Raw genomic sequence first — 25,567 nt, 5'->3', positions numbered from 1 at the left:
TCTTACTCATTTTAATCGATCAAGCTAAAAGAAAAAAGTAAAAACAAAATACCTTTCAGGTTGTTTTCACACCTGGTAGGTAGACTTGGTTCGACTTTGAGCTAAAATTGCAACATTTGTTTCATTTTCAGGTGCTGGGGTTCTCTTTCACACTGCACTGTGTCAAATGAACCAAATCCTTGAAAAGCCCGTTGACATCCTCACCTGTGGGGGCGCTGCCCCAAGAGTCACTGAAGAAAATGACACAAAAACCTCTGAAGAAGACACTGAGCACAATGTCCTTCTTCGTGAAACAGGAACGGCAGAGTGGAGTCAGATTTTAGCTGCTGTAGGATTTGTCTTTTGTCTTTGGCAAAAGACAAAAGACTTCGCTAACACTAGACTTGCATGTTTGTTTTGGTTGTATTTACCCAGAATGCCCTGCGCTACAGTTCGTTTCTGCTTAGCGTTCACATATGTATTTGAACCACATCAGAGTTTATATCAACTGAACTGAGACCTAGTTTTGCAGGTCACATATTTGGTCCACATCCGAGTTTGATTGCGCAGGCACACCTCCCCAAACGAACCAGACTTACTAGGCAAACAAAGGTGTTGCGGACTGAACAGGACTGGTATGAATGAATACAGAGTGTCCTTGAATCCTTAAGAAAGCTTAAGTTCTGTCAGGCAAAAGTTTGAGTCATGCACTAACATCTTCATTTCATTCTGTCGCTAGGCGGCTGAGGCTACTGGTAACTAAAGGCTAATATATCCTTGGTAGCTAGCTCTTTGTGTCCATCATGGTGTCCACCCTATATATATATATATATATATATATATATATATATATATATATATATATATATATATATATATATATATATATATATATATATATATATTGTGGTGGTGGATAAAGAACAGAGGAAAGCCGTTGTGGTGGATGTAGCAATACCAAGTGATTACAACATCAGGAAAAAGGAGCACGAGAAACTGGAGAAATACCAGGGCCTCAGAGAGGAACTGGAAAAGACCTGGAAGGTGAAGACCACAGTGGTGCCTGTGGTCACCGGGGCCCTCGGGGCAGACAGTCACCCCCAAATTGGAGCAGTGGCTAAAACAGATCCCAGGAACAACATCAGACATCTCAGTCCAGAAATGTGCAGTTCTAGGCACAGCCAAGATACTGGAGGAGAACCCTCAAGCTCCCAGGCCTCTGGTAGAGGACCCGAGCTCAGAGGATGAAAGAGTCCACCCACGGAGCGTGAGAAGGGATTTTTATATATATATATATATATATATATATATATATATATATATATATATATATATATATATATATATAACTTTTTTCAGTCTTAAATTTCATTCAGGGTGGCATTAAAAAGTCTTAAATTTGACTTCCTAAAACCTGCAGACACCTTATTTGCAAATGACATTATGCAGTAATAATGTAAACTGAAGGAATATTAAGAAGCGAAAAATGAGAAAGAAGTGAAGCTCATGAGCGAATCAAGAATTTGAACTCTTCTCTCACATCCACTTATAGATTTCATAACATCAGTTATTTTAAGCTTCATATTTCTCCCATTTTTCAAGCAGCTGATAGACATGCCATAAGCTAATTTGCATCACTTTCTTTCTTGATACATTAACAGGTGTAAATGATCCGATCCCTCTCATGTGAGTTGGCTCTCAGTATGGTTCCTTTAACGGTAACAGCAACAGTTTTAATGTATAAACGAATTAGAAAAAAGGTGACCTGAGAACACATTCTGCTAAAACAGCCTTTCAGGACTTTTCAAACTGAGTGTTCAGGAAGCTGTGATGAGATCAGCAAGTCTATTCCTCAAGACTTGTGCAAAGAAGCATCAGCAAAAGGAAAAACAGAAGAATCTATATCTATAGAATAGATTGAGTGAGTGGACTGTACCATCGACGCAGGACGGGGCGGCTCTGGTGGTACCGGCCACTTGGCCCGGAAAGCAGGAGCACTTCACTGTTTGCGACCGCTCCTCGATTTTGTTCTTGTTGCAGCAGCGGTGCAGCGCCACCACCTCACAGGTCCCCGTCCGGACATGGTGCGCAGCTGTGGGGGAAAGAGAACAAAGGAAAGGGGAAGCTTTATGTGCTGCATAAAGCCATTATGTGCTGCATAATGGCTGCTGGAAAATATGAGTGTTTTGTTGCTGACTTTCCATCCAGAAACCACTTGCTGCATTCTTGTTGGTTGTACAGGAGGCTCCACTTCTGCTTTTCATAGACATACAGCTATGTAATTTCGTATTTGTTTGCAGACATTTTCACGTGCGAGTGTAAACGTTGAGTTGGGGGAGCGTGATGAGAGGCCCTAAAACAAATCATTCTGAAAGGAGTTCAACGCAGGCACAACTAATATCACATTATCTAAGAATTCTTTTATGCAAATAATAATAATAATAAACAGATGTTGTAGTCAATATACAGGTTAGACACATCCTAACCTGTTCAAGGAAGCATAATAGGTCACTTTGGTGTCACTACTGTCACTGTTATTTAAGACTGCATTGTCACTGTTTTTGTACAACCGATGTTGCTATGCAGCAGTTCATCTGGGTATAGTACTGGACTATGCATACATTCAAATTCTGTAATTTATGCATAGTCCAGTAGTGGAAGACCAACAGATTCTGCCAATATTGTGTAAATGAATAATTTCTGATCAGAATTGTAAGGAGTGTGTTTAAAAATAGCAGTGTGATCAATCGGTGAACAACCAAGTGACTCTTATTTAAGGATGAAAAGCTGTGAGTGTTGGACATGCTGGACTCCAGTCCTCCAGGCCTGCTGTCCTGTAAACTGCAGATGTGTTTCTTCTTCTACACACCTGAACGAAATAACGAGGTCATTATCAGGACACTGGAGGACCTGACTGAACCGAGGTGGGACTAGAGACACAGCTAGTCCTAAAGACTAGCTACAAGGTTGCAGGACTGTGGCCCTCAAGGACCGGATTGCAAACCTCTGAAGTAGTAAAGACGGGGGCATAGAAAAGAGTTCAGGATTTAAAAATGTATGATACAGTAAATGTGACATTATCTAAATAGTTCCTCAGAGGAAGGAAGCTTTTTTTTTTAAAGTAAAAATCTCCAATACGTGAGGAGGAAAGTGCAGCGCTGCAGTATTTGCAGCCAATTTCCAGATCACGCTCCATTGTCTGAATTATTTAGAGGATGAGCTTTTCCATCCTGTTTTAATTGCATGTGACATTTTCATGAGGTGTCTTTTTTTCCCTGCAGAGGGACTTTCTGCTGCTGGGGTAAACAGAAAGTGTGGAAATGACAGCATGAAAACCGTTGCTTAATTGTTCACACTGTAAGATCTCAACGGATCCCGTTTAATCAGCTTCACGTTCCTGGACTGACGGATGGAAACGGTTTGACGGAGGATTTAATGGAATCTCCAAGAGATTCACGAAATAATGTGACAAACTATTCAGTAGCTTTTTTGGATTAAAGCTAACTAAAGCACATTTTTTCTTCATTTTCTCCAAACTAGGCCGTCCAATGACATTCAGACTTATTTGCACTTTTTCAAATTTCGCTACATCACAGCCACAAACCTAGTGGTCGATGTTTATGAAGCAGAACAAAAACGATCCATGTTCTATAATTTATACGGTTGAATTTAAAAGTTTACACTTTTTTTTTTTAAGTATTAGAAAAGGCTGATGGAAACTGCAAAATTTAAAATGACTTCCGAGATTTTGCAAAAAGGTTTATGTGCTCGCTTGAGGTGGGTTTATAAAAAAGAGTGAATGCTCTAAAGGAGACAGGTGAGCTGAATAAGGTCTGATGTAGCAAACCTTCTCAGCCACTGCTCAGAGGGGAGAGCTTCCTCCATCTTTTGGAGATGTATGCTCCATGCTGCTTAGCAACCTCTACTTCCTGTTTACTACAGCCAAGCGTAGCGTCAACATCAGACAGAATTACGCTTGGCGTAGCCCGGCTGATTCACTCTAAACCAGTAGCCGGGAACACGGCTAATTCACATTTTCTATCAGCACTAAGATTGATGGTCACTTTTTAGAATATCAATACCAGTTCGATAAATAAAACTCAGCTGATATTAACAAGTGATATTAATTTTCATTTTGTTGCCGCTTGTTTCTACAGGGGCAGATTGGTCATGTGTTGTGATAGTGATGCAGCAAAGGATTGTGGGTAGAAGAGGCGGTACATAGCCGGTGTTCCCCAACTCCACTTCTGGACTCTGTTCACTGATTGGGCGACTGTTTGTCCTGGTTTTAATTAGTGGGGATCAAAATAAAAGGCGGCTGAGTTCAAATATGTACAAAAAAATTTAAAAGCACGGACTAATTTCATTCCACTTCATAATTATACTCTCAAAATCCTAATAAATACTCTACAGTTTGCGAAAGGCCTTGTGCTTAACTGCTGTCCGCTTCAAAGAAATAAGAGCAAAAAGATGTCAGGAAACTACAGAGCGAAGGAGCAGGAATACTGTAGAAGTGCTGTTCTGATTATACAGTCATTTGCTACTTTTGATAACTTGCCTCCGCTTACAATCCCACCTGTTTCTCTTGGAGCATTAAAAACGACGCAGGTAGTCGAGCTAAATTAGTGGGAGCCTTACTCATGCGCCGGCTGCCAAACAGGGAGCGATATGAAAGACAAACACGCGGCGTGCCGAACCGCCGCAGATGCTTGAAAGGGAATTTCTGCCAGCAGTTTCACGCTGAGAGACTGTGGTGTTTTGACTAGATTTGGAGTTCCACTTGGATGCCTGCCCAGATTCCCCTGCAGCAGCTAAAACACGCAGGGAAAGTGCTTCACGGAGGAATCTTTGCGTTCTGGTCCTAAACCCGCTGAGAGGAGCCCTCACGCTGCCGTTTGCTTCTTCTCTCATCTCTTTTCCTCCATTCTTGTAAGACGACAAGGACGACAGCGTGGAATTTAAATAGAGGGACGCTGCGTCCTGGTGGCTAAACGTGCATCTGTTCCCAGCTGGGGCCTGCATGTCGCCGGTAACATACATACATACATACATACATACATACATACATACATACATACATACATACATACATACATACATACATACATACATACATACATACATACATACATACATACATACATACATACATACATACATACATACATACATACATACATACATACATACATACATACATACATACATCCATCCATCCATCCATCCATCCATCCATCCATCCATCCATCCATCCATCCATCCATCCATCCATCCATCCATCCATCCATCCATCCATCCATCCATCCATCCATCCATCCATCCATCCATCCATCCATCCATCCATCCATCCATCCATCCATCCATCCTCTCTCCTGGTGTTTACTGCTGCTGTCACGCTCACCGTCTCCCAGCGAAGGCAAAGAGGAAAAGCAGCCATGCATGGAAACTCTCAGACGTGTTTCCGGAGAAAGTCTGGGGGAAGTTATTAATACTTGATGTTGGAAATGGCAGAAAGTTTGACATTTACTGTACTTTGAACCGAGTTGGAGATGTTTTATTGAGGAAGTCGTAACGGCGGTGTTTATAGGAGACACAAGGATCGGGTTGTGAGCTGGGAAACAGGAATTACAGACTGTTCAGGGAATCATTTCTGGTATTTATAGGAACACCTTTCAGTCATGCAACATATTTTTGAATCTCAATAAAAATTATAATCTCTAATAGCTATTCTTTGCTTTTGTCCACTGTAGCTACCTAAGTAGTTTGGTCTGAAGGCAGAAGTTCAGATGTTCTTTGTCAGATGAGTCTCACTTGCGATTTTCTGTGTTGGAAAAACTACAGAAACAGGCAGAAATGGTCAGTGATTTGATTCACAACAAGACCAGAGAGCATCATGGTAAACTGCATTTATAGATGTCAGACATTAAAGTAGCCGTACCAGATGTTCTACTTGGTTCTAATAATTACTGGAGAAAGAAAATAGATTGTATTGATGATTTCTGTGGTTTTTTTTATGTCAATATTAATATCACCACACACAATTTGAACCTATTGCAATGAATTTGCTAAATATAGATGCTAATTTATTCTTAAATGTGTCAATTCATGTTCCTGGAGCTCCTTATACAAGTTTTTTCCCCCTTTTTTAACACTGATTTCTACAGTCAAACATTCAAACATATTTTCAACAATATCATATTTTATATGTTGCATGTTAAATCTGTCTATGTATCCTCCAGGGATGAACGAAGTGAGAATTCAAGTTATCAATACAGTTCAATAAAGTTCAAGGTACCATGTATCGCTCCCTGAGGGACGCCTGATTGATTAATTATATATTTCAACTTTTTGAAATATGTAATTATTTAAAAAATTACATATTTTTGAAAGTAAAATATGGAATTTTACATATTTCAAAATATGTAAAATTTTGAAATATGTACAATTACATATTTTACATATATGTATTTTACATATATGTATGTAAAATATACATACATATATATATTTCAAAATATATATGTATATATATTTTGTGTAATTACACAATTTTTCCGTGTAATTACACGGAAAAATTACTTCCGTGTAATTTTTGACTTACACGGAAGTCAAAAATTAAGAGTGAAAGACTGAAATCAACAATTCTTGTGTTTTTGTGGCCCTGATCCTCTTCGGTTTAAAAATACGTTCCGCTTCCAGAAACAGAAACTATGAGACCCTGGTGTCGAAGCAACCTGTTGTTTTTTTTATTTTCCATCTGTGGCACTAAATCAGCTTTCAGAAAGGTTTCTTCTCCTCTCCTGGTGCAGAGCTGAAAAGATTCTACTCGAGAAGCGTTTATACATCGGTCTCTGGAGAATCTGCCAAAGCAGAACGCTCACTTTGTCTTATTCATGAAGCTGTTGGGAATGATAATGTGATCATTGCATAAGTTTGTATGCAGCACCGGGTGGCACCTTCCACCTTCCATGTGGGGGAATTTTCCGAGCACTTATTTGAGATTGTGAAAAGCCTAAAAATGATATTAAAGTTGGAGTACGGGCGACGTCTGGCAGGGTTTTTCTTCCTCATTTTTCGACCAGGTGCTTTTTTTTTTTTTTTTTTTTACATAACTCATTTCTACTGCAAACTGCAGAAAATGGAAGGGCGCAGAGAAAGTAATGATCTTTGGAGCGGGCAGCATCAGCTATAAGTCAGAACATCAAAGTTCTACATCATTGTAACGTTAACAGCGGTATGCAAAGCACCTCAGGTGATATACTGCAAAGTGAATCGGCTGCTTCCCGCGCGGAGCCCCGGACCCACTAATACCTGAAAATAAAGAGCAGGAGCTGTCAAATATATTTCACTCCTCGCAGGTTCAAGGCCGCCTTGTACAAAGTGTGTGCTTTGATTTTGTGCTAAGTGGTTCGCCGTCATGGAGGCTGAAAATCAAGGCTGGAAAGAGTCTGCGGGGATCGGCCCGGTGCGGCTCGAAGGTCAGAATTTAAACTCTTTCCTCCCAGATGGACGTAAAGTATGAATTCTGCACGGAATGGGAAATTCCAGATCAGACGTGGCCTTGCTTGTTTTAGAAATATAAAAAAAGAAGAGATTTTCCAATTACAAAGAGGGTTTGGTTGCTGCTTTTTATGAGATTTTGTTGGAGTCATGCAACACTCTTCACATTTACTGACCCTGGTGAGGCTGAGGAAGCCTCAAAACAAATGTATGTTTTGTTGTAGCAGCTTAATCTCACACTAAAAAATAACACTTTTGTTTTTATCTAACTAAAAATGTGCCTAACAGGGAAATGTAATCTGGTCCAAAATAATAAAAAACAAATTATACTGTTACATTTGAAAGAAAATTAAGCATTTTTCTATTTAATGAGGCTTTTTTAAAGAGTATCCAAAAAATTTTAATTGGTATGTGCTTCCTAATTCCATATGGTATGCAAAGACATAATAGAAAAACATTTTCTTTTTAGCTGTTCATCAAAATAGGAAAGATAGAACATGCCATTCAGGCTGAGTGTTTCTGTATCAACGCATGAAATAAGTATTGTTTTTTAGTTTGTCAATTTTTTTGTTGTTTTATATATATATATATAAGTTCCAAGCTGGAACCTTTGTATTCACATGTTTCTGGTACACACACAAATCTGACGTACGCTGGAAAATACTTCTTTTAATAAACCAGAACGTTTATATGTAGAATAAAAAAATAAAGTATTAAAGTCTGTGTAGTAATAGTTCTAGCTAATTTCTAATACTTAAAACATGAAAGGAAAATTAAAGCAATCTTCCATGTTTTTGAGCAAAAATGAAACAAGTTTCTATTTTAACATTTTGATTTCATTACTGAGTTTTGATATTTAAAAAATGTAATTGCAAAAGCATGCTTTACTGTATCCATTTTGAAAAACTGTCTAGGTAATGACGCTTTTTTTTTTTTTTTGCTTTCAAAACCACCTCACACATCCTGCACACATGCAAATGTCTGCTGTCACAATCGCATCAAACTGTTCCTTCTGCAAAACAAACCAAAACGTCTTGGACATACAAACCGCTCATCATGCCAAGCCATGCAGGTGGCACAGAAACACACCGTTCACATTCATGAAGCCAATGTTTTCCAGGAGACGGGGACAGCGATGCCATCACAAATTTGCGCAGAAAGTCACTCAGTTTTAATAAAAAAAAAGAATCTTCTATGAATCAGATGAGTTTCTGCAGCAAAACATGTTTACATCCCGACATGGATGGCAAAACCGGCTCCTGTTTCTGCACTAATCTGGTTTTCCATCAATACCGCTGCAAACTCCCAACACGACTATGTTAGATATGATGAGACTTGGTGAGATAAAAGTTGTTGAATGTATTTGACTCTGTAGGATGAAGGAAAAATAACATATTAAATGTATACTGCACTATAGGAAATCTCAGATGATGTGTTCAGGTGGTTTTTAAACTGTTTTCTAACACATACAAACTCACTTCAGTAAACACCGGTTTAAAGTAGCGCCATAATGATTGATGTTTTATAACAGTAGAAAAGGTGAGAATTATTCTTCCTTATAAATATATGTGCTTATGGTTAAACTGTAGCATCCATTTCTTCTCCAAAATCTGATCTATCTAGTACCACGTAGGAAAGAAACTCAAAATTTGAAGGGAGTTTTTCCACCTGATGGTCCGGTAGACTCAGTTTGATTAGAGATCAAAGCAGCAACATTTGTTACATTTCCAGTTGCTGTTGTCCTTTGTAGCTCTACACAGTCAAATTAACCAAATCCTTCAAAAAACTTGCTCACCTCCTCACCTACAGAACCAAATTTCTTTTTGTCCTTTTCTCCCGCTAGAGATATCAAGTGTTTGTTTTGGTTGTATTTACCCAGAAGTTCCTGCGTTATAGTCCGCTACCTGCATTTGGAGCGGTCTGTGTTGGCGTTCACATTGGCTTTTGAACCACACCAGAGTTCACTTCAACTGGACTGAGACCAAGGCTTATAGGCAGACCAGAGTCCACCTTTGGGCCATTTATACATTCACACCTCCACAAATGAGTCGGACTTTCAAGGCAAACGAACTAGAGTTTGATTAAAGCGGACTGAACAGGGCGGGTGTGAAGGCACGCTCAGAGACAAAACTGGATTTAAGCATCTAGAACAAAGTCCTAGAGATGGAAAACCTGAAAAATCTCTAAACGACTTGAGACTGGGGCAGATGTTCGTCTTGCAGCAGGACATTGACCCGGAACATTGAGCTACTGCCGTCCAAAGCATGTGCTGAGATGGTTCAGTCAGATCCAACAGAGGAACTGAATCTGGACTGACTGGGGTTGAGTTACTTCCAAAGAAGAAAGAGGAAAACATTCTTCAGCCTCATCATTTTCAAATAATCGACACTGTCACGCAGCGCTTTGCGTCGGTCTATAGCGTCAAACCCCAATACATTAAGGTTTGTGGTTGTAATGTGACAAAAATGTGGAAAAGTTCAAAAGATGGAAATGCTTTTGCAAGTCACTGTAGCAGGCTGCACGGAAATTGCTCACTTTGCATATTTCTGCCGGACCATGCTGCGCTGCGTTCGCTCTCCCTGCCAAATTACTGACTCACTCTGCTTTCCCAAGAATAATGCCTTCCTCCCAGTCAGATGTGACCTTACCGCCAGGTTTCCATGGGAGGAAGAGTCCAGATGCTGACAGCCGAGAGAGAGAGAGAGAGAGAGAGAGAGACGGAGAGCTTTTTCTGCCCATTTCCTGCATAATAAAGGCAGTTGTTGCCTTTGTGTCTGCGGGGCTCACCTGTCGTCCCTTCTGTCGACTTGGACAGCTCCAGGACTCCGACCACGAGCACCATAACAAGAAGAGCCCCTTTGCTTCTGATCTGCATGCACCGCTCACTCATCCTGGAACAGAAGGAAAGGGAGGTTCAGATCATCAGACAAAATGTTCACCAGGCAGAGATAACCAAGTCAGGGTTAGGGTTAACTGAATAGTTTTGAAAACCTTTCTGACCATACGATTGTTGCTGAAACTGAACTGAAAACGTGGCTAAACACAGAGAGTTTGGATTTGGTTTGGCTGTTTTTTTCCCCCCTCAAACAATCACTGTTTCACTGCAAAAACACAAAGTCTTACCAAGTCTTTTTTTGGTCTTCTAGTCTTTACTTCAAATATATTTGTAAACTTGTAATAAGACAAAACTAACTTATTTCAGCAAATATGCTTGTCTAGAGTCAATAGAACTTTTATATTGATGAAAATGTTTTAGCTCTATCTTATAAGTGAAATAATCTGCTGTCTGTGGAACGAGTACATTTTCATCAATAATAAGAAATTATTGACTTAAAACATATATATATATATATATATATATATATATATATATATATATATATATATATATATATATATGTTTTTTTTTTTTTGTTTTGGGGGGGGGGTTTCAGAAAAGTTACTTTTAAGTTGGATTGATATTTTTTTTAACTGTACTCATACATTTGCACTTCGAAACAAGACCAAAAATATTTGGTAAAAATGTTGTGTTTTTGCAGTGTTGAGAACTGTATCATCTATTTACTCGGTTATCTTTGTGTGATAATTAAGTTTGATGACATTTGATGATTTGACACATTTAGGTGTGACACAAACCAGAATCTGTAGAGGAGACAAATACATAAAAGTCCTTTTTTTCACTGCACTGTTATCAATGCTCGTGACACCCTGAGCATCTGCAGCTTAAGCCCCTTTCCTCTCGTCCTTCGCTTCTAGGAGTGATGGGGCGGCAGGAGAAGAGCTGCTGCTTCCGCACCGAATTCATCTCTCCAAAAGTGCGTCTCTTCCCGCCGCATCCCCTCTCCTCTCCCTAATGAAGTGTGCATGAAGCCGAGGCCGCGCTGCGTAAAACCATCTGGCGCGGGCCGTTATCACTGACAGGCCACGATCAAATTTCAAACAAGGATGCAGGAGCGGCACGGTGATTACCGGAACAACCGCCGTATCGCATGGCGGACGCGTACAGCGTTACAAGCTGCGTTTCTGCCTCATTTGCCGCCTCGCGCCTCTCATCCGCCGGCTGCGCTGACATATAGATCGGCTAAACCTCATCAGGGATCTCAGATTATTTGTGTAATTAAGTTTATTTTCGCTGGGCAAACATGACCTTTTATGAAGGTTTTGTTGTACCCAACAGAATCGCAGAGGAATTCTGAGTGGGAGGGGAAAAAAAAAAAAAGACATGTTTTAATGTGCTCTGCAATTAGAAACTGATGAGTTTAATTACCATCTTCCTGTTTGTCCATTCTTAAAAACTCACTTCTAAGAAAATTAGCTTTATGAATAATAGACTTGTAAGATGTTTCCTGGATTATATAACTTCAAAAGCAGGGGAGAGAAAATATTATCATAAGTAAAAATGAATGTCACCTTTAACATGTAAAGAAGCAACTTCGTCACTCTGATGGATTAAAAATCAAACTCTTAGAAGAGTAGTTTCTACAGAAAAGCATCGAAATATAAAACATAATTCAGAAAACTCTGTTCCAAGCAACAAACTGCAGACTATATTTGACATGAGCGTGCTGGGGAGGACTTTGTTCATCCCACCTCCAATGCAAACACAGAAATGTAATGTTTACAGAGCCAAAAAGTCTAACTTCTGAGAGAAATTGTGTTTATCAAACACCTGGCTGGGGATTTGCAGTGAATGAAGTCCTGAATCATAATGCACGATATATCGGCATGACATTGGCATTGGTATCGTCAATATTAGTCAAGTTTTAACATATCCATAAGACGACATTAACCCATTTTTAAACATACATTGGTATCAGCCAATGCCAGTCATTTTTCCATATCATTTTGGCCACTGTTAGTCATTTTTTAAAGAAATCGTATCGGTCCAATAAGTAAAACTGGGTCGATACTAACAGTCAGTATTGATTTCCAGCTTTTTGCAGTTCGTGTTTCTGGAAGCAGAGGGGAGAAAACAAATACCAAACATGGCACCTGTTTGATCATGTGACAGTGATGCAGTGAAGGATTGTGGGGGTTTTAACTGAAGCTAAAAAGCTTTTCATGGTGTCAAAAGTGTAGGGAAATTTATAAAATATCGGCAAATATTGGTTATCAGACACAAGAGGAACATCAGTATTGGACTGATGTTGCATTTTAAAATGCATCTACATGCAGTGAGGGGTGAAGTTTTTTTTTTTTTTTTTACTTTTTATGAGAAGAAAACCAGAAAGCACATCACTGTCCCAAAATCGTGAATGAAAGGGTGAAATTCTGCAGGTACCAGAACAATACAGTCAATGATGTCACAACTAAAAGTTTGAGAACAACAAGGAAGAAAAGACAAAAGTTTCGTTTTTACTTTAATAAAATGATTTTTTTTTTCCCTCACATCATACAGCAAAGCAGAAATATTTTTTTTGGCTTCCCAGCGAACACAAGGTAACTGGAGAGATACGTGGAAGGAAATTGACCCGACTGTGGAGTGTGATAGCCATGTAATGGTAAGGCGTGTGTATTTTCTCAAGTGGCCTTCAAGCTATAAACCTATTATCTGCTTGCTGTCTCCTAATGTTCATGGGAACAGATTTATAGTCGGCGTTTGATCTCTGAAATGGAGGCAGGGCGGAGATGGTGGCCGGCCGACGTTTCTATGTAATTCACAGCAATGAGTTTGTGTGAAGAAAAACAAAAAAAAAACAGTCAGCGGTGACTGAGTGCACGGCAGAGCGCCACGCGGCGTCATTTGTTGACTGCCGCCTGCGCGCGCTGCTCTGTAAATGACATCTCATGGTCCCTGAAAGCACCGTGTCGTCACCGGCGCAGCGGCGCGCGAGTCACCTCGTATTTGTTACACTTTGAGGCCGTTTTATTTTTTAACCTTGACTGGGTGGTTTGTATCAGCCTCAGAGACGCACTGCACATTCTTATCTGGAGGGAAACATAATAGGATCCAGTCAGAGTTCATTTGACATTTTGAACACTGTTTAAATGTGTTGTGTGTGTGTGTGTGTGTGTGTGTGTGTGTGTGTGTGTGTGTGTGTGTGTGTGTGTGTGTGTGTGTGTGTGTGTGTGCGTGCGTGGGTGGGTGTGTGTGTGCGTGTGTGTGTGTGTAGGTGGGTGGGTGTGTGTGTGCGTGTGTGTGTGTGTGTGTGTGAGATTGGCTCCCATACAGACTGAATATCAAGCAGTTGGCTTGACTACGTTAATTCACATGCCTTCTGTATATGCTGCTCTTACAGTTCAGTGAGAATGTTTTAAGAGATTATTTCTGTTTTTGCATTTTTTTTTTACATTTAACCAATTCTCATAATCCAAAAAATCTATTAACTTAATTTTGTTACATAAAATATCTATTTAATCAAGTAACATTTGATTAAATGTTCATTTATGAATTGGCTATGAAAATCCATCTATCTACGGCTAAATAAAACACAACACAATGCAAAGTGATTATTGTGAATTTGTTCTGAATATCCAGAGAAATTTGGTCTCAAGCATCAAAGAATAAAAACCATCTGCTTTCTTCTGTTATTTTATTCAAGCTGAACTTGACGTTTCATCGCACATCCAATGCGCCACATGACGGAGGACTCAAATTAGCTTTTGGGGAGAAACAAAAATAAAAACTTTAGCTGGAAAATGTTCCATTATCATTTCAGTCTGAGAATATCTTCTCTGTGTGTAATGTATGCATGAACACAACAGAGCCTTCAGATAAACACATAATGATATGCAGATGACTGCCATAAGCAGGAAACATGAAATGCACGGTGAAGTAAGTAAGGAGGCGAGCAGAAACAAACACTAATAAACCCAAGTATAAATGAAAAGTGTAATTATCCCCCCCGACTGTCATGGTGCTTCTGTGGCTGCCAGGATTCAGAGTTCCTGCTCCACCTGAGGACTCTTCACTTTGGTGTAAACAACCACGCATCTCGTTTCAGCCCAGCCGCTTTAGTATTCTCTACGATTTGCCTGCGAGTCGGGTTGGCTGTCCTCTGGTAAATTAGCTGGGTAAATTAGCTTAAAACGGAAGAAAACAACGTTCAGGTTCTGCTTGGGCTGCAGCGGAAGAAGCGATAAAGTATTTTATGAAATGATATGAAATGAATTTATTAGCAGGTCCTGCTCCCATTGTGGGAGCAAACAAAATATCGATTGGGAAAGTTTAGCAGGGCGGTGCAGCGCTGCCGGGAGTCAACGTCGACTTTATTGCTTCTGGAGGAGAAATAACACTTTTCCACAGACACAATATATATATGACCCCTAAACTTGACATGCTGTCCAATATATTTTCTCACCTATTCTGACATTGAGACAAAACAATATTTCAAAACATTTCCAGTTATGCCCCCATTTTTCCTCTGCAGCTGGCAGGAAGGAGATAGCAGCTGTTAGCTAGCTGCTGATGAACTTCAGCTGTTTTAACACCCAGTAACGATACAATCAGCTGACGAGGTGAAACCCTGAACAATGATGATTTCATAAAAATGTTACTATTTGGTGTGTTTCCACAAATAGTTACCTTCCTAAAATAATGGAATATGTCGTTTTTTGCCATAAGATGGTTCTGGCTTAGGCCAGGTGACAACATGAAAACGAAGCAAAGGGAGGACTTTGATGAACACATGGTCCTGTCAGGTCTAAAGTAGAAGTGCTCCTTTTGGCTCTTAAGCCTGTCACAATAAGTAACTAATCAATTAATTGCATAATAAAAAAAACTTTGGATTTCTTTTAAAGGACAATTTTGTTTCATAATCCACTTTATTTGCATTTTATAATTTTTGGTGGTTGGGTTTTATTTTGGAAATTTAAAGCATCCTCCAGCTAAGGACAAAAAAAAGGTTATTGGCATTTGAGAGGATGAGCTCTTGAAGATCAATAAACAATGGTAGTATAATTAGTATTATCAGTATATTTGATGTGCCATAATGTCTTTCATTTATTTATTCATTTTAAGGATCAATTTGGTGCCAGTGGGCTTTTATTGTTTTACTGTTTCTTGCCTTAATAGTTTTTTGTTTTACACCTTGGACAAATACAAATTTTGCAGTTACTTTTGACATTTAAAGAAATTCTATTTCCACCGATCCTAAAATATAAACCCAATTTATTTATCGAGTTCAATGGAAAAAAAAACAAAAAAAATGGTGTGTGTGTGTGTGTGCGTGTGTGTGTGTGCGTGTGTGTGTGTGTGTGTGTGTGTGTGGTTCCACGTGTAGCTAATTGGTTCCCACTTCACTAAGAGAAAATTAGAACGAGTGGTTCTTATTTCCATTTTTTGTAAACTGGCAGCCCTCTTTCTAAATGAGTCAATACCTAATTAACTTGAGAAGTTCAGAGTTTTGCTTTCGACATTATCTCACGCTGTTTAAGATTAACCCCTTCCAGCTCATATTACCCACCCACAGCCATTTCAGCAGAGCTGGAGCTGCGTTGCTCTGGTGGGAGATTAGCTCCAAAAGTCCCCCGTCTGATCGCTCGGCCAGGAGAGAAATTCCAACACATTCAGGATCTTTCGCATTTTCGGCAGCGTACAAATAAAAAGCGCGTCCGACTGCAAGCAGGTGCCGTTTCAGAGCGGTCGTCTGTAAAGTGTGTCTGATTCAGCGAGCGCTTTAACAAAATGAAGGGCTTTAAGCAGATTCTGACCTCTGTTCTCATTGTTGTCCCATTTGTGTCACTTATTTTCCTACTTTGATGGGATTGCGCAGAGCCACCGTACTTTTCATTAGCGAGTGAAGGACTCCATCGACCTTGGCCTATTAATAGCAAACGTTGTTTTGCAAAGGAGGAACACAAGGGAATTTGTTCCTCACCTGCTCTCTGCGACGTCGGGCTGGATTTCCTTTCCTTTACATTTGTTCATTGGTGAGCTGTGCTTTTATCGAACGTAATATTCTTAAAATGATCAGTGACAAACAGTTAGTGCATTTCTTGTCATTCATTTTTACTGTGATAAAGTGAATGGTATAGATCTGTTGACATGCATGTTTTAAAACGGCCCAGTCAAAGTGAAGACCCACATCTAAATTGGACTTTTTGGTAAAAATGGAACAGTACATTTCACATAATCTCTCCGTTCGGTCATTCTCCTTCTACTTCACAAATATGAGTTACTTTGTGTTGGACTTTCAGGAAACTCCAAATAAAATACATTTGAATGTGGTTAGTATTGACAAAAAAAAATTTACGAACCACTATACTTTTGCAAACTACAGCAAAAGAGTGATGTAAAAAAAAACACTCTAATTACATCAATTTTATAGTGTAGTTTTTGCAACTAGTAAGTGTTGCAAAATAAATAATATGACAGACTCACAAAGAAGGTCAAAGTGTTTGCAAGTTGATAATTCCGAGAGGTAAATAAATGTCGAGCTGCTGTTTAATAACATTTTGTTAATGAGTTATTGATACCTGAAGTGAAAATCTATGGATTCATTTCCAGCCTCATCCATCTAAATTTTCAAAAATCATTTTACTGTTTTCAGCAAAGGCCAAAGTACGAGTCGCCTGATAACCGCAGTTGATCACTTCAAGCTGTCGTGGACGCCGGCGTCTCGGGGGCGACGGATATTGACCCTGGTATTGAACATTTTCATCCATGTTCCTCTCGGTCTTCCTCTTCAGGAATACAGGCGGGAAAGACAGCAGGAGAGTGAAAATACATGCACTATTATGTAGATAGATAGAACTTTATCATTGTAGCAAAGCTTTTGAAGAAAACTGGCATACTGATCAAGATTTAGGGGGATTGCCCAAAAAAAAAAAAGTAGGACTTTACCATTCGTTTTAACTGACAACTTCGATTGGGGACCAAAATTGCAACATTTTGTTTCCATTTTCAAACTGCATGGTATCAAAACTCTTTGAAAAACCTCCTTCACCTCCTCACCTGTGGTGGTGCTACATCAAGAACCAGGAAACAAAGCAAAGAAAACAAGCACAGTTTCCTTCTTCACAAAATGCAAACAAAAATAGAGTCAGATTTTAGTGGCTGTAGGATTTCTCTTTTCTGGTAAAAGACAACCAGTCATTTCTCCCTGCTGGACTAGGCTCACACATTTGTTTTGGTTGTATTTACATATAGCTTGTATAGTTAGCTTCCTGCTTTTGACATTCACATATCCAGAGTTCACTTCAAGCGAACCATGACCTGACTCTGCAGGCAGACCACAGTTTGCTTCTTTGGTCTACATTAGAGTTCAGTTCCACATCCACAAAACCAAACCAACGGGACTTTCCCGACACTAAAATCTTGGTTTTGTTTTCTTTTCAGCCATTCGTGTCACACTGTCATATCTCTAATAAAAAAGGACAGCTTGGACGCACTATTTATGGTGGAGATGATGTGGATTCACAGTCTGCATGCCAGCGATATGTTTTCCCAGTTGGATGGCCTCTAACTGCACTTGATGAGCACCATATGGACACTTTCAGCGGCTTAATGCTAAAACTCACAGAATGTGCTGGAGAAATTGTAATGATACTCAAGCATCCGTGTGGACGCACAGCCTAAACGACTGAGGACCTTCATGGATGCACCTAATTTCGTTTTTATGTGAACACATCCTGAGTGTTAAATTGATAAAATATAAAAAAATTTTTAAAAATGCAGTCAGTATTGACTGAGGTTATTTCTGTCCGATAGTAATTTCTGTTCGGCAAAGAGTGACAACAAAAGCAACAACAAAAGAAATTTGTAAGGGGGTAAATACTTTTTTACGGGACTGTAGATGTGTGTGAAAGGTCAGATGTGGTGCGTTCGTGGCACCCAGAAATACTACGACGCTGGACTGGCGTTGCTCTGGCCCTTTTCTTCCTCCTAACATATTAAAATAAAACGCTGCTTAGTTCCATGTCTGAAAGAAAACCAGAAAGAGCTAAACATAAAATAACAGGTGTGATGCCTTCAAATCCTGAAAGATTTCTGTGACGCAGAAACAGAGGGGGGGGGGAGCCGGAGGGAAAACCGCAATCTGACTGTTCGTCAGAGCGGCTCAATCACGAGGCAATCGGTAATTCAAGCTGAGTGTTTCTAACATCCAAGGCTTTGAAATGAATAAAAGATGTTCTAGTTCACAGTTCACATGAACCCCGGACTTCATTTTCTAACCAACTTGAATGCTTGAATGCTGTTGCTGAGGTTTGATGGTGGGAGGAAGGTTGAGCTTTGTCAGAACAAATGAAATTTCTTGGAATCTATGCCGGGTCCGTGTAGTAATGGTGGAAACCAGAAAGCAGCTTTACAAAAACATAAAGTGAAAAATGACAGGTGCCGCCCTCACCGCGATCTAGGTCAAGAACTGAACGCATACTATGAATCCCTACGCTCTAATTAAAAGTAAAAATATGAAAAAGAAAAGAAATTGTATGAGTTTTGGCTGACAAAAAAGGGCTCTGAATCATTCAGGCGCACAAGCCAAAACAAAATTAATCATCTTCTGGCAAAATGCACATACTGTAGATCTAGCAGACCCAGTAATCTAGTTCTATTGCCAAGAAGAGACTCAGATTTTCTCAGGCTGTGTTACAGAGTAACTGTGTTGAATATTCCTACAGATGACCATGTGGGACAGCCACAACGTCATGGCTGGCCTTTTTTGTTCTCCCTTAAAAGTCTGTGTCTTCTACTGGGATTTTACGGTCACCGAACATGAAGTAAGGCATAACTGTGATCCCCTCTGTTTCTGTGTCATAGAAATTTATGCTTTGAAGGCATCAAACCTTTTTTTATTATTATTTTTCAGATGTTTCTTTTTTTCCTTCCTGTGAAGTGGTGCTCTGATGCCCCTACATAAAATGTATGTGATTTAGTTCCAGCATTAACACAGCTGTTCTGTTAAGGCCTCTGGGTTTCATTGAGCTCCTCTTGTTGGTAAATGTCTGATCCAGTTCTAGCCTAGATGAGCGTGTGTCCACCGGCAGTGTGTTCCTCACTATTTGTGCGGGAATGTGGGCGGACCGTAAACGCGCAAGAGGTTGTGGTTTTTTGTACCTTTCTCCAGCCAGTTTCTCCAAAATCTCTGAGCATATTTGTTCATTGCTACGGTTGACGATGTTTGTGTTTTTCTGCCACCATTGATATGTTTGGACCTCAAGGTTTGACCAAGAAATAATCCATTTCCAGTTTGCTGTCTCGCCAACTACTATGATCTTATTGTGGTTGAGATGCTGTCTGAGGAGTTGTGACACAGTGTTGGCTCATCCAATGATGTAAATCCATGCACTAATCACCAAATGCAGTCTTCTGTCAATCAAATTGCTTATGCACAATACCTGACTAGGGCCCAGCTTGTAGAAAGTGTAGGGACGACTGTAGAGAACATTAGTGAAGGCCAAGGAGAGCATTTATTATGCGTCTACATCACCATCATTTACTGTACCACTGATAATCTGGTCTTTTATGGAAGTGTGGCAAGAAGAAACCCATTGCTGAAGAGACCTTGTCTGGTTTACAGTTTGCCACAAGCCATACCAGACCTTCTTTCAGGGAAATTACACTTGAATGACCTACATCGTATTACCATAAGTTGAAACTATTTCACACAGGATGCTGTGATTTTTAAAATGCAGTGTTTATGAAGAATTGATTTAGTTTCATGTCTTTCATTATCATTCTCTGCTGGTCAGGAAGCTCAGTAAGCGTTTCGGCTGGAGGCAATCTTGTCTTTTTCCCTGCTAAGAATATTTCCGAGCATGTTTGAGACCTTGAGATAGACACTGCCTCCAGCCAGTGGCATCTAGCTTCTGTTTTATCAACTGAAGGAAGGAAGTCTGAAGGAATAAGTTCTTCAATAATAATGTGCCACAAACATCACTGTGTGGTGACTGTGGTGTGAGAGTAGACTGACTAAAGCCTCTACCACAGTTCATCTGAAGCCAGACAGTCGACACGTGGTCAGTGGCTGCGAACATTCATATTCACACACAACTTTCACACACAGTGCAGACCACTAGGGAACACACCATCTGCTTCAGTGTACGTCACACCCTAAGCATATAGGTAAACTGTTACAGAGAGAGCGCCACCTACTTGCAGACTGCCTCTTCTGCACAATAACATTGCAATTTCCACCTAGAAGTTTTTAGCTATTTAAGTCTTTGTTGGCATTTAAAGAATCCTATAAGTGAACATAGTTCCTAAAACCGGATAGTGGAAGAGGACTAGGTGATGAGAAATATCAGCGTTGCTGTCCTAGTACATTCCTGCACATGGCGACAAACTTCTGAGCGATCACACGACACATCACACAAGAGTTCTGTGCAAAATAGTCAGATGACACAATTACATCAATGAGAGTCGATTTCAACCTTCTGATGAAGAATGGCCGAACCCTAAAGATATGGACCGGCACCAAGCAAATCTTCATCAATTCTTCTTGATGAAGATTGATGAAGGCAAGAAGAAAACCATTGCTGAAGAAACCTTGTCTGGTTTATGTCCATGATTTCACCTTCATGGACATAAAGATAAGAATCCAGCTCAGAAAAATTATTTTTTGAATTGCTAACAATTTGATCAGGGAGTTCATGCGTAGATCGCAGAAGCTAGAGTAAGGACTGGCAGTGACTTTCTTGTTGATAATTTCATTTGCCTTTTTCTCATGTTCTTCTCTTACTACTCCCCAGTTTGCATAATTTGCTTTTATTTCAGCTGCTAACTTTAAGTTTTCTCAGTTGTTTCCTCTCAATAGAAGTTGCATCTGCTCTGGCATTCTGTTTGTTCCACCTTCATCAGCTGAGATAATGCTGCCATCAACTAATCATTCTACTTTTAACCTTTTACTTTCCATGAACATAGAAAAAACCCTTCATCAGCTTATCTGTGTGTTTGTATGTCTCTGCTCTGTCTTCTCAAACAGTCGTGGCAGACGGCCCGAGTCAGGCTCAGCACAAGATTTTCCCTTCAACGGGAAAATCTTCCTGTTAATGTCAACAACACAACTGCCTACTGTCGCCCACTGCTGGTCCAGCAGGAGTAAATGCTGCAAGTCAATGGCTCAATGCAACCTGCTGAGTTTCCTTAGACAGAAACTTTTCAACAAAATTCAATAACTAAGAGGGTTTAATGCACTAGTTTGATAACTAGGATCAGTTGAAGCGTCAGACTGAATTGAAATGACTGCAGGAAACTTGAACGGACCTCTGCCCACCAGGTTCACCATTCAGGCAGACAACACTTTTTACACTCTGCTCTTTTGTAAGCAATGTGATATTTTCTTTATTTAAAAGATAAACGTGAAATCTGTCCCCTACAAATTGCTCTGCACTGTGAAGCTCGTTTTCTTTTTCAGAGCCTTAGAGGTCTTAAGTATCAACACATATTTGGTATCTTTACTGTACGCGTCAACTTAAAGTGTTTCATTATCTCGGCAATAATCCTTTTAAAAGCAGAGCTGCATACGGCAAGTGTGTAATCCACAGAATCAGAGATTTCAGGGCCGGAAAAGGAGTTACATCCTAAATTATAAAACGCTGAGCGTTTCTGTTTCCGCAGCCAGGATTGGATACAGGGATTACACCCCCTCCCATTCCTCTCCTCCATCTCTATCCCTCCGCTCCATCCCTGGACCGTGACAGAGGCTGTCACCGCGGACGGCGGCGGGCGGCCGATTGCTCCTGCCGCAGAACAAACATCGCTCATTCGCCAAAACACAGATGTTCCCTCCTGACAGCTGAGGAGGGGAGCTCTCAACCCTGTCAAGCCAAACAAGGGAGTTTGCCCACTCTTTGTCATGCGGCCTGCGAGGCATCTGCCACCAATCCCGCTACATTCGCTTCATAAACAAGACAAGACAGCTGTCAGAGCCACGCTGACGTTGATGTATGAACCTACGTCTGTAAAAGAGGGGCCTGATTTAGCACGTTATCATGACGACACGCTAATCAAATTATTACCCAGCAGCCTGCAGAGGAGACGGCAACACTTAAATTGACTTTTTAAGCTTTCCTCATCATTCCTGCTGGATGTCTGACAATATTAGGTCTAGTGAAATCAACAGAACCAGCAGCTGCTGCTATCAAAATAACAGAAGTCCAACAGAACCAGATCAGTCACTGTTTAGCTGAAATTATACTTCCACTCATACGTTCAGGAGTTCATTTCAACAGGTGGCCCACAATTAGGGCGGCGGATGATGCTGGTTACAGTTCTGACAACGAAAATTGGAAATTTACCCAGAATTTTATTTTAGGTGTTTTCCAAAATACTGGAGAAGTGATGGAGAATGAAACATTTTTTTCTCATCTTCAATTCCTAAAATAACAAAACTAAAATGCTTCAAAAATGTTGTGGTTTTAACCCTTGTGCATGCGAGGACTGAGGCAAACGTAGAAGACAAATGATACAAGTTTTACGTGTGTGGGGTCAGTTGGACCCCATTTCTACATTCAAGGGTTAAATTGATGCATCTCCACATTGCAGCTTGATTTGAACACTTCACCCAGCAGTGTTTTAGTTTTTCTCTTCTTGGCTGAATGTTTATTTTACAAAAGGCGAGTCAGAGGGTGAACTAAAGCCCTGGGAAAGTTCACATTGAAAAAGGTCTCTTTATTGACAAAACTAAAAACTTACAAAGGCAAATAGAATACACAGGAAGGCACAAGAACATGAGGACAAACTGATACCGGAAACCATGGATCAAACAGAAAGGGTCCAGCAAATGTAAAAGGAGAGAAAGGAGATTAAATACTGAGGGAAGAAGAGCTAATTATAGGTGAGTGGCTGCAGCTGGAGAAGGGAGCAGGTACAGGTAAAGAAGGAAATGACTTACCAGCTGGTAAGGAGAGCAGAATGAAAGATAAAACAAAGGGAACAGAAGAAAAAAACTTGAAACTAATGCAAACAATAAACAAAAAGACAGTAATCTAAAGAAACAAATTCAAAATATTAACACTGAGACTAACTGAAATGAGGTATAAACTAAGATGGCAAGAAATGAGAAAATAAACTTGAAGGAAATTATCAAAACATAAACACTAAATGTCCAAACAGCAAAGCATCATAACAGTGTACTCAAAATCAACAATGACTTTGGACAACTTCAACTTTAAGGTGAACTGAACCTGTGGTCCTTAAACTGGGGTTGCTTAAAACCATAAACCCTTAATTGTTTCTGTTTCCTTACAATAGAGAGGTAATGGGGAAAAAAAACTCCAACATGACAGCATCTTGGTTTCAGTCCAACGAGATTAACATTCTGGAGTGGCCAGCTCAATCTCTGGACTTTAATCCCACAGAAAGGTGGGTCTGACATCAAACGCTCTGCTTCTGAAGCAAAACCAAGGATTGTAATCCAATCATTCCGGGCTGGAATTCCTGCACACCGGTGCCAGAAGTGGGTCAACTTCTTGCAACACTTATGTGAAGCAGATCTAGGAAACCATGGATCCAATGAGATCACCAGAAAACTAAACCTTCAAGCATTTTATTGAGTGAATGTCTGCAAATGTTTGAGTTTTTAAAGAAAAACAAAATCAGCAAAATATAAATTTTTCCTCAAATATTTGTAGGTTGAGAGCAAATTTGATCAATGGCCTAGTCAAAGTTTAGACTCAATTCCAATGGACAGTCTGTGGTAAAATGTGAAAACACACAGTAATGCTCTCTGTTCAACTAATCTTGAAAGTCGTTCCACTTTATGATTATGGGTACTTTGTGTTCAGTGTTTGTGGTTGTAATGTGAGGAAAAGTGGAATATGTCAAAGGGTGTACAAACTTTTGCGTCCTCCAATCAACCCTAGAAAAAGAAGGGGTCACCTCACAGCTTTCTACTGGCCGTACTGATGACAAAACGTAATCTCCGGGTCACATAAAAAGAGAGGAACTGATTGGGACACCTCCAGCTGTGACCAGAGCTTGATTTCAGATTTCACCAAAGTAGAGGAGCGGGCTGCACAAACACCAGGCCTGTCACCTGACACCGACTCTAAGTGCCCTTTCAGAGAGTTGACCACCAGAACGACCTTCCGCAACGACACATCCAGATGCTATCTGAGAGGCAGCGCTCGTCAAAACCGCAGCAGCCAAACGGTCTCAACCTTATTTTTGCTTTGATCAAACTGTGTAGGCATCACTGTCATGATCCAGCGATGCTATTTCAGTCTGTCGCTTCATCAAATATTGCGAGGTATCTTCTGCAGGAAGGTGCTTTCTCAAAGATCACAGTTTGCCTCCTTTTTTTTATGCAATGATCTCAGCGCAGACGGCTGTTGTTTGCTTCTTTTAAATTGCTCTCTCAGCTGAGGCTTTATGAATTATCGATGAGTGTAGACTAAACATTTTGGTAAAAATAAACACGTTTGTGACACATTGGAGAACAGAGCATTTAAAACTGCAGTGGTGGAACGGGATTATATAAGAATAATGTGCAACTTTAAACCTTCGCTTCATGGTGTTGGATTTCTACCATAACATTTAATAATGTTTTACAAAATTTCATATTTTTGAACTTAGATACACATTCAGTACCTCTGATTCAAGACGCACAGTAAGGTAGGGCCCTCTTTTCCCTGGACATGTCCTTGTTTCAGGTTTTGTTCGGGACATCAGGAGGGCATTTATTGATTGATGAAAATGTCCCCTGGTTGGTGGTTCATAGACGGAACTACCACAGTGTATCGGGGTCATTGAAGATGGAAAAAAGTATGTTTTTGACAAAAAAAAAAAACTCAGAAATTTTGAGATTAATAACTGAAATTTTCTAGAAAAAAACATATAATTTCAAAACTAAAAAAAACAAACAAATTTAGAGTTTTGACAATTTTGCAGTTTGAAGAGTCAAAATTTTCCGTCATATAGAACAGAAATTGACTGCACCGCTATAAATCCTAGCCTGTGTTATGTGTCGCCACAAGGTGGCAGTAAGTGCATATAAAGCACCCTGAAGGACATGGGGGCAAAACAACCAACAAAGAAGAATAACACCATGTTTTTGTTTCCCTGTCTGTGTGCCAAAATCTGAAGAAATCCATTTTTGGAGGTTTAATCACTTTATTTGTTCGCTGTGACTCTCCGGTGAGTCATACGCTAAATATCCCTGCTAGTCAACAATTAGCACCAAGTTAATGTTTTTGCTGTCATGCG

The 25,567-nt window shown here is 40.0% G+C and overlaps 1 protein-coding gene across 4 annotated transcripts in view; it reads right to left on the bottom strand.

The window, feature by feature from the left end:
• Window positions 1–25,567, bottom strand: part of tafa2 (TAFA chemokine like family member 2) — a 70,531-nt gene that overhangs the window by 8,947 nt on the left and 36,017 nt on the right. For 3 of the 4 annotated variants that reach the window (XM_017302916.2, XM_017302917.2, XM_081603932.1), the window contains 2 exons: window positions 10,267–10,370; window positions 1,916–2,071 (listed from right to left, as the gene is read on the bottom strand). In XM_017302916.2, coding sequence (XP_017158405.2) covers window positions 1,916–2,071; window positions 10,267–10,370 — 260 coding nt within the window. Of the gene's footprint in view, window positions 1–1,915; window positions 2,072–10,266; window positions 10,371–14,376; window positions 14,460–25,567 lie in introns of those variants that run through there. The other variant, XM_081603933.1, reaches the window with a different exon arrangement.

The sequence above is a fragment of the Poecilia reticulata genome, chromosome 23 (genome assembly GCF_904066995.2).
Source record: "Poecilia reticulata chromosome 23, P_reticulata-male-v2, whole genome shotgun sequence".
Taxonomy (NCBI): domain Eukaryota; kingdom Metazoa; phylum Chordata; class Actinopteri; order Cyprinodontiformes; family Poeciliidae; genus Poecilia; species Poecilia reticulata.
Note: the sequence above shows the minus strand (reverse complement) of the source record. Positions and strands in the feature narration are given on the sequence as shown.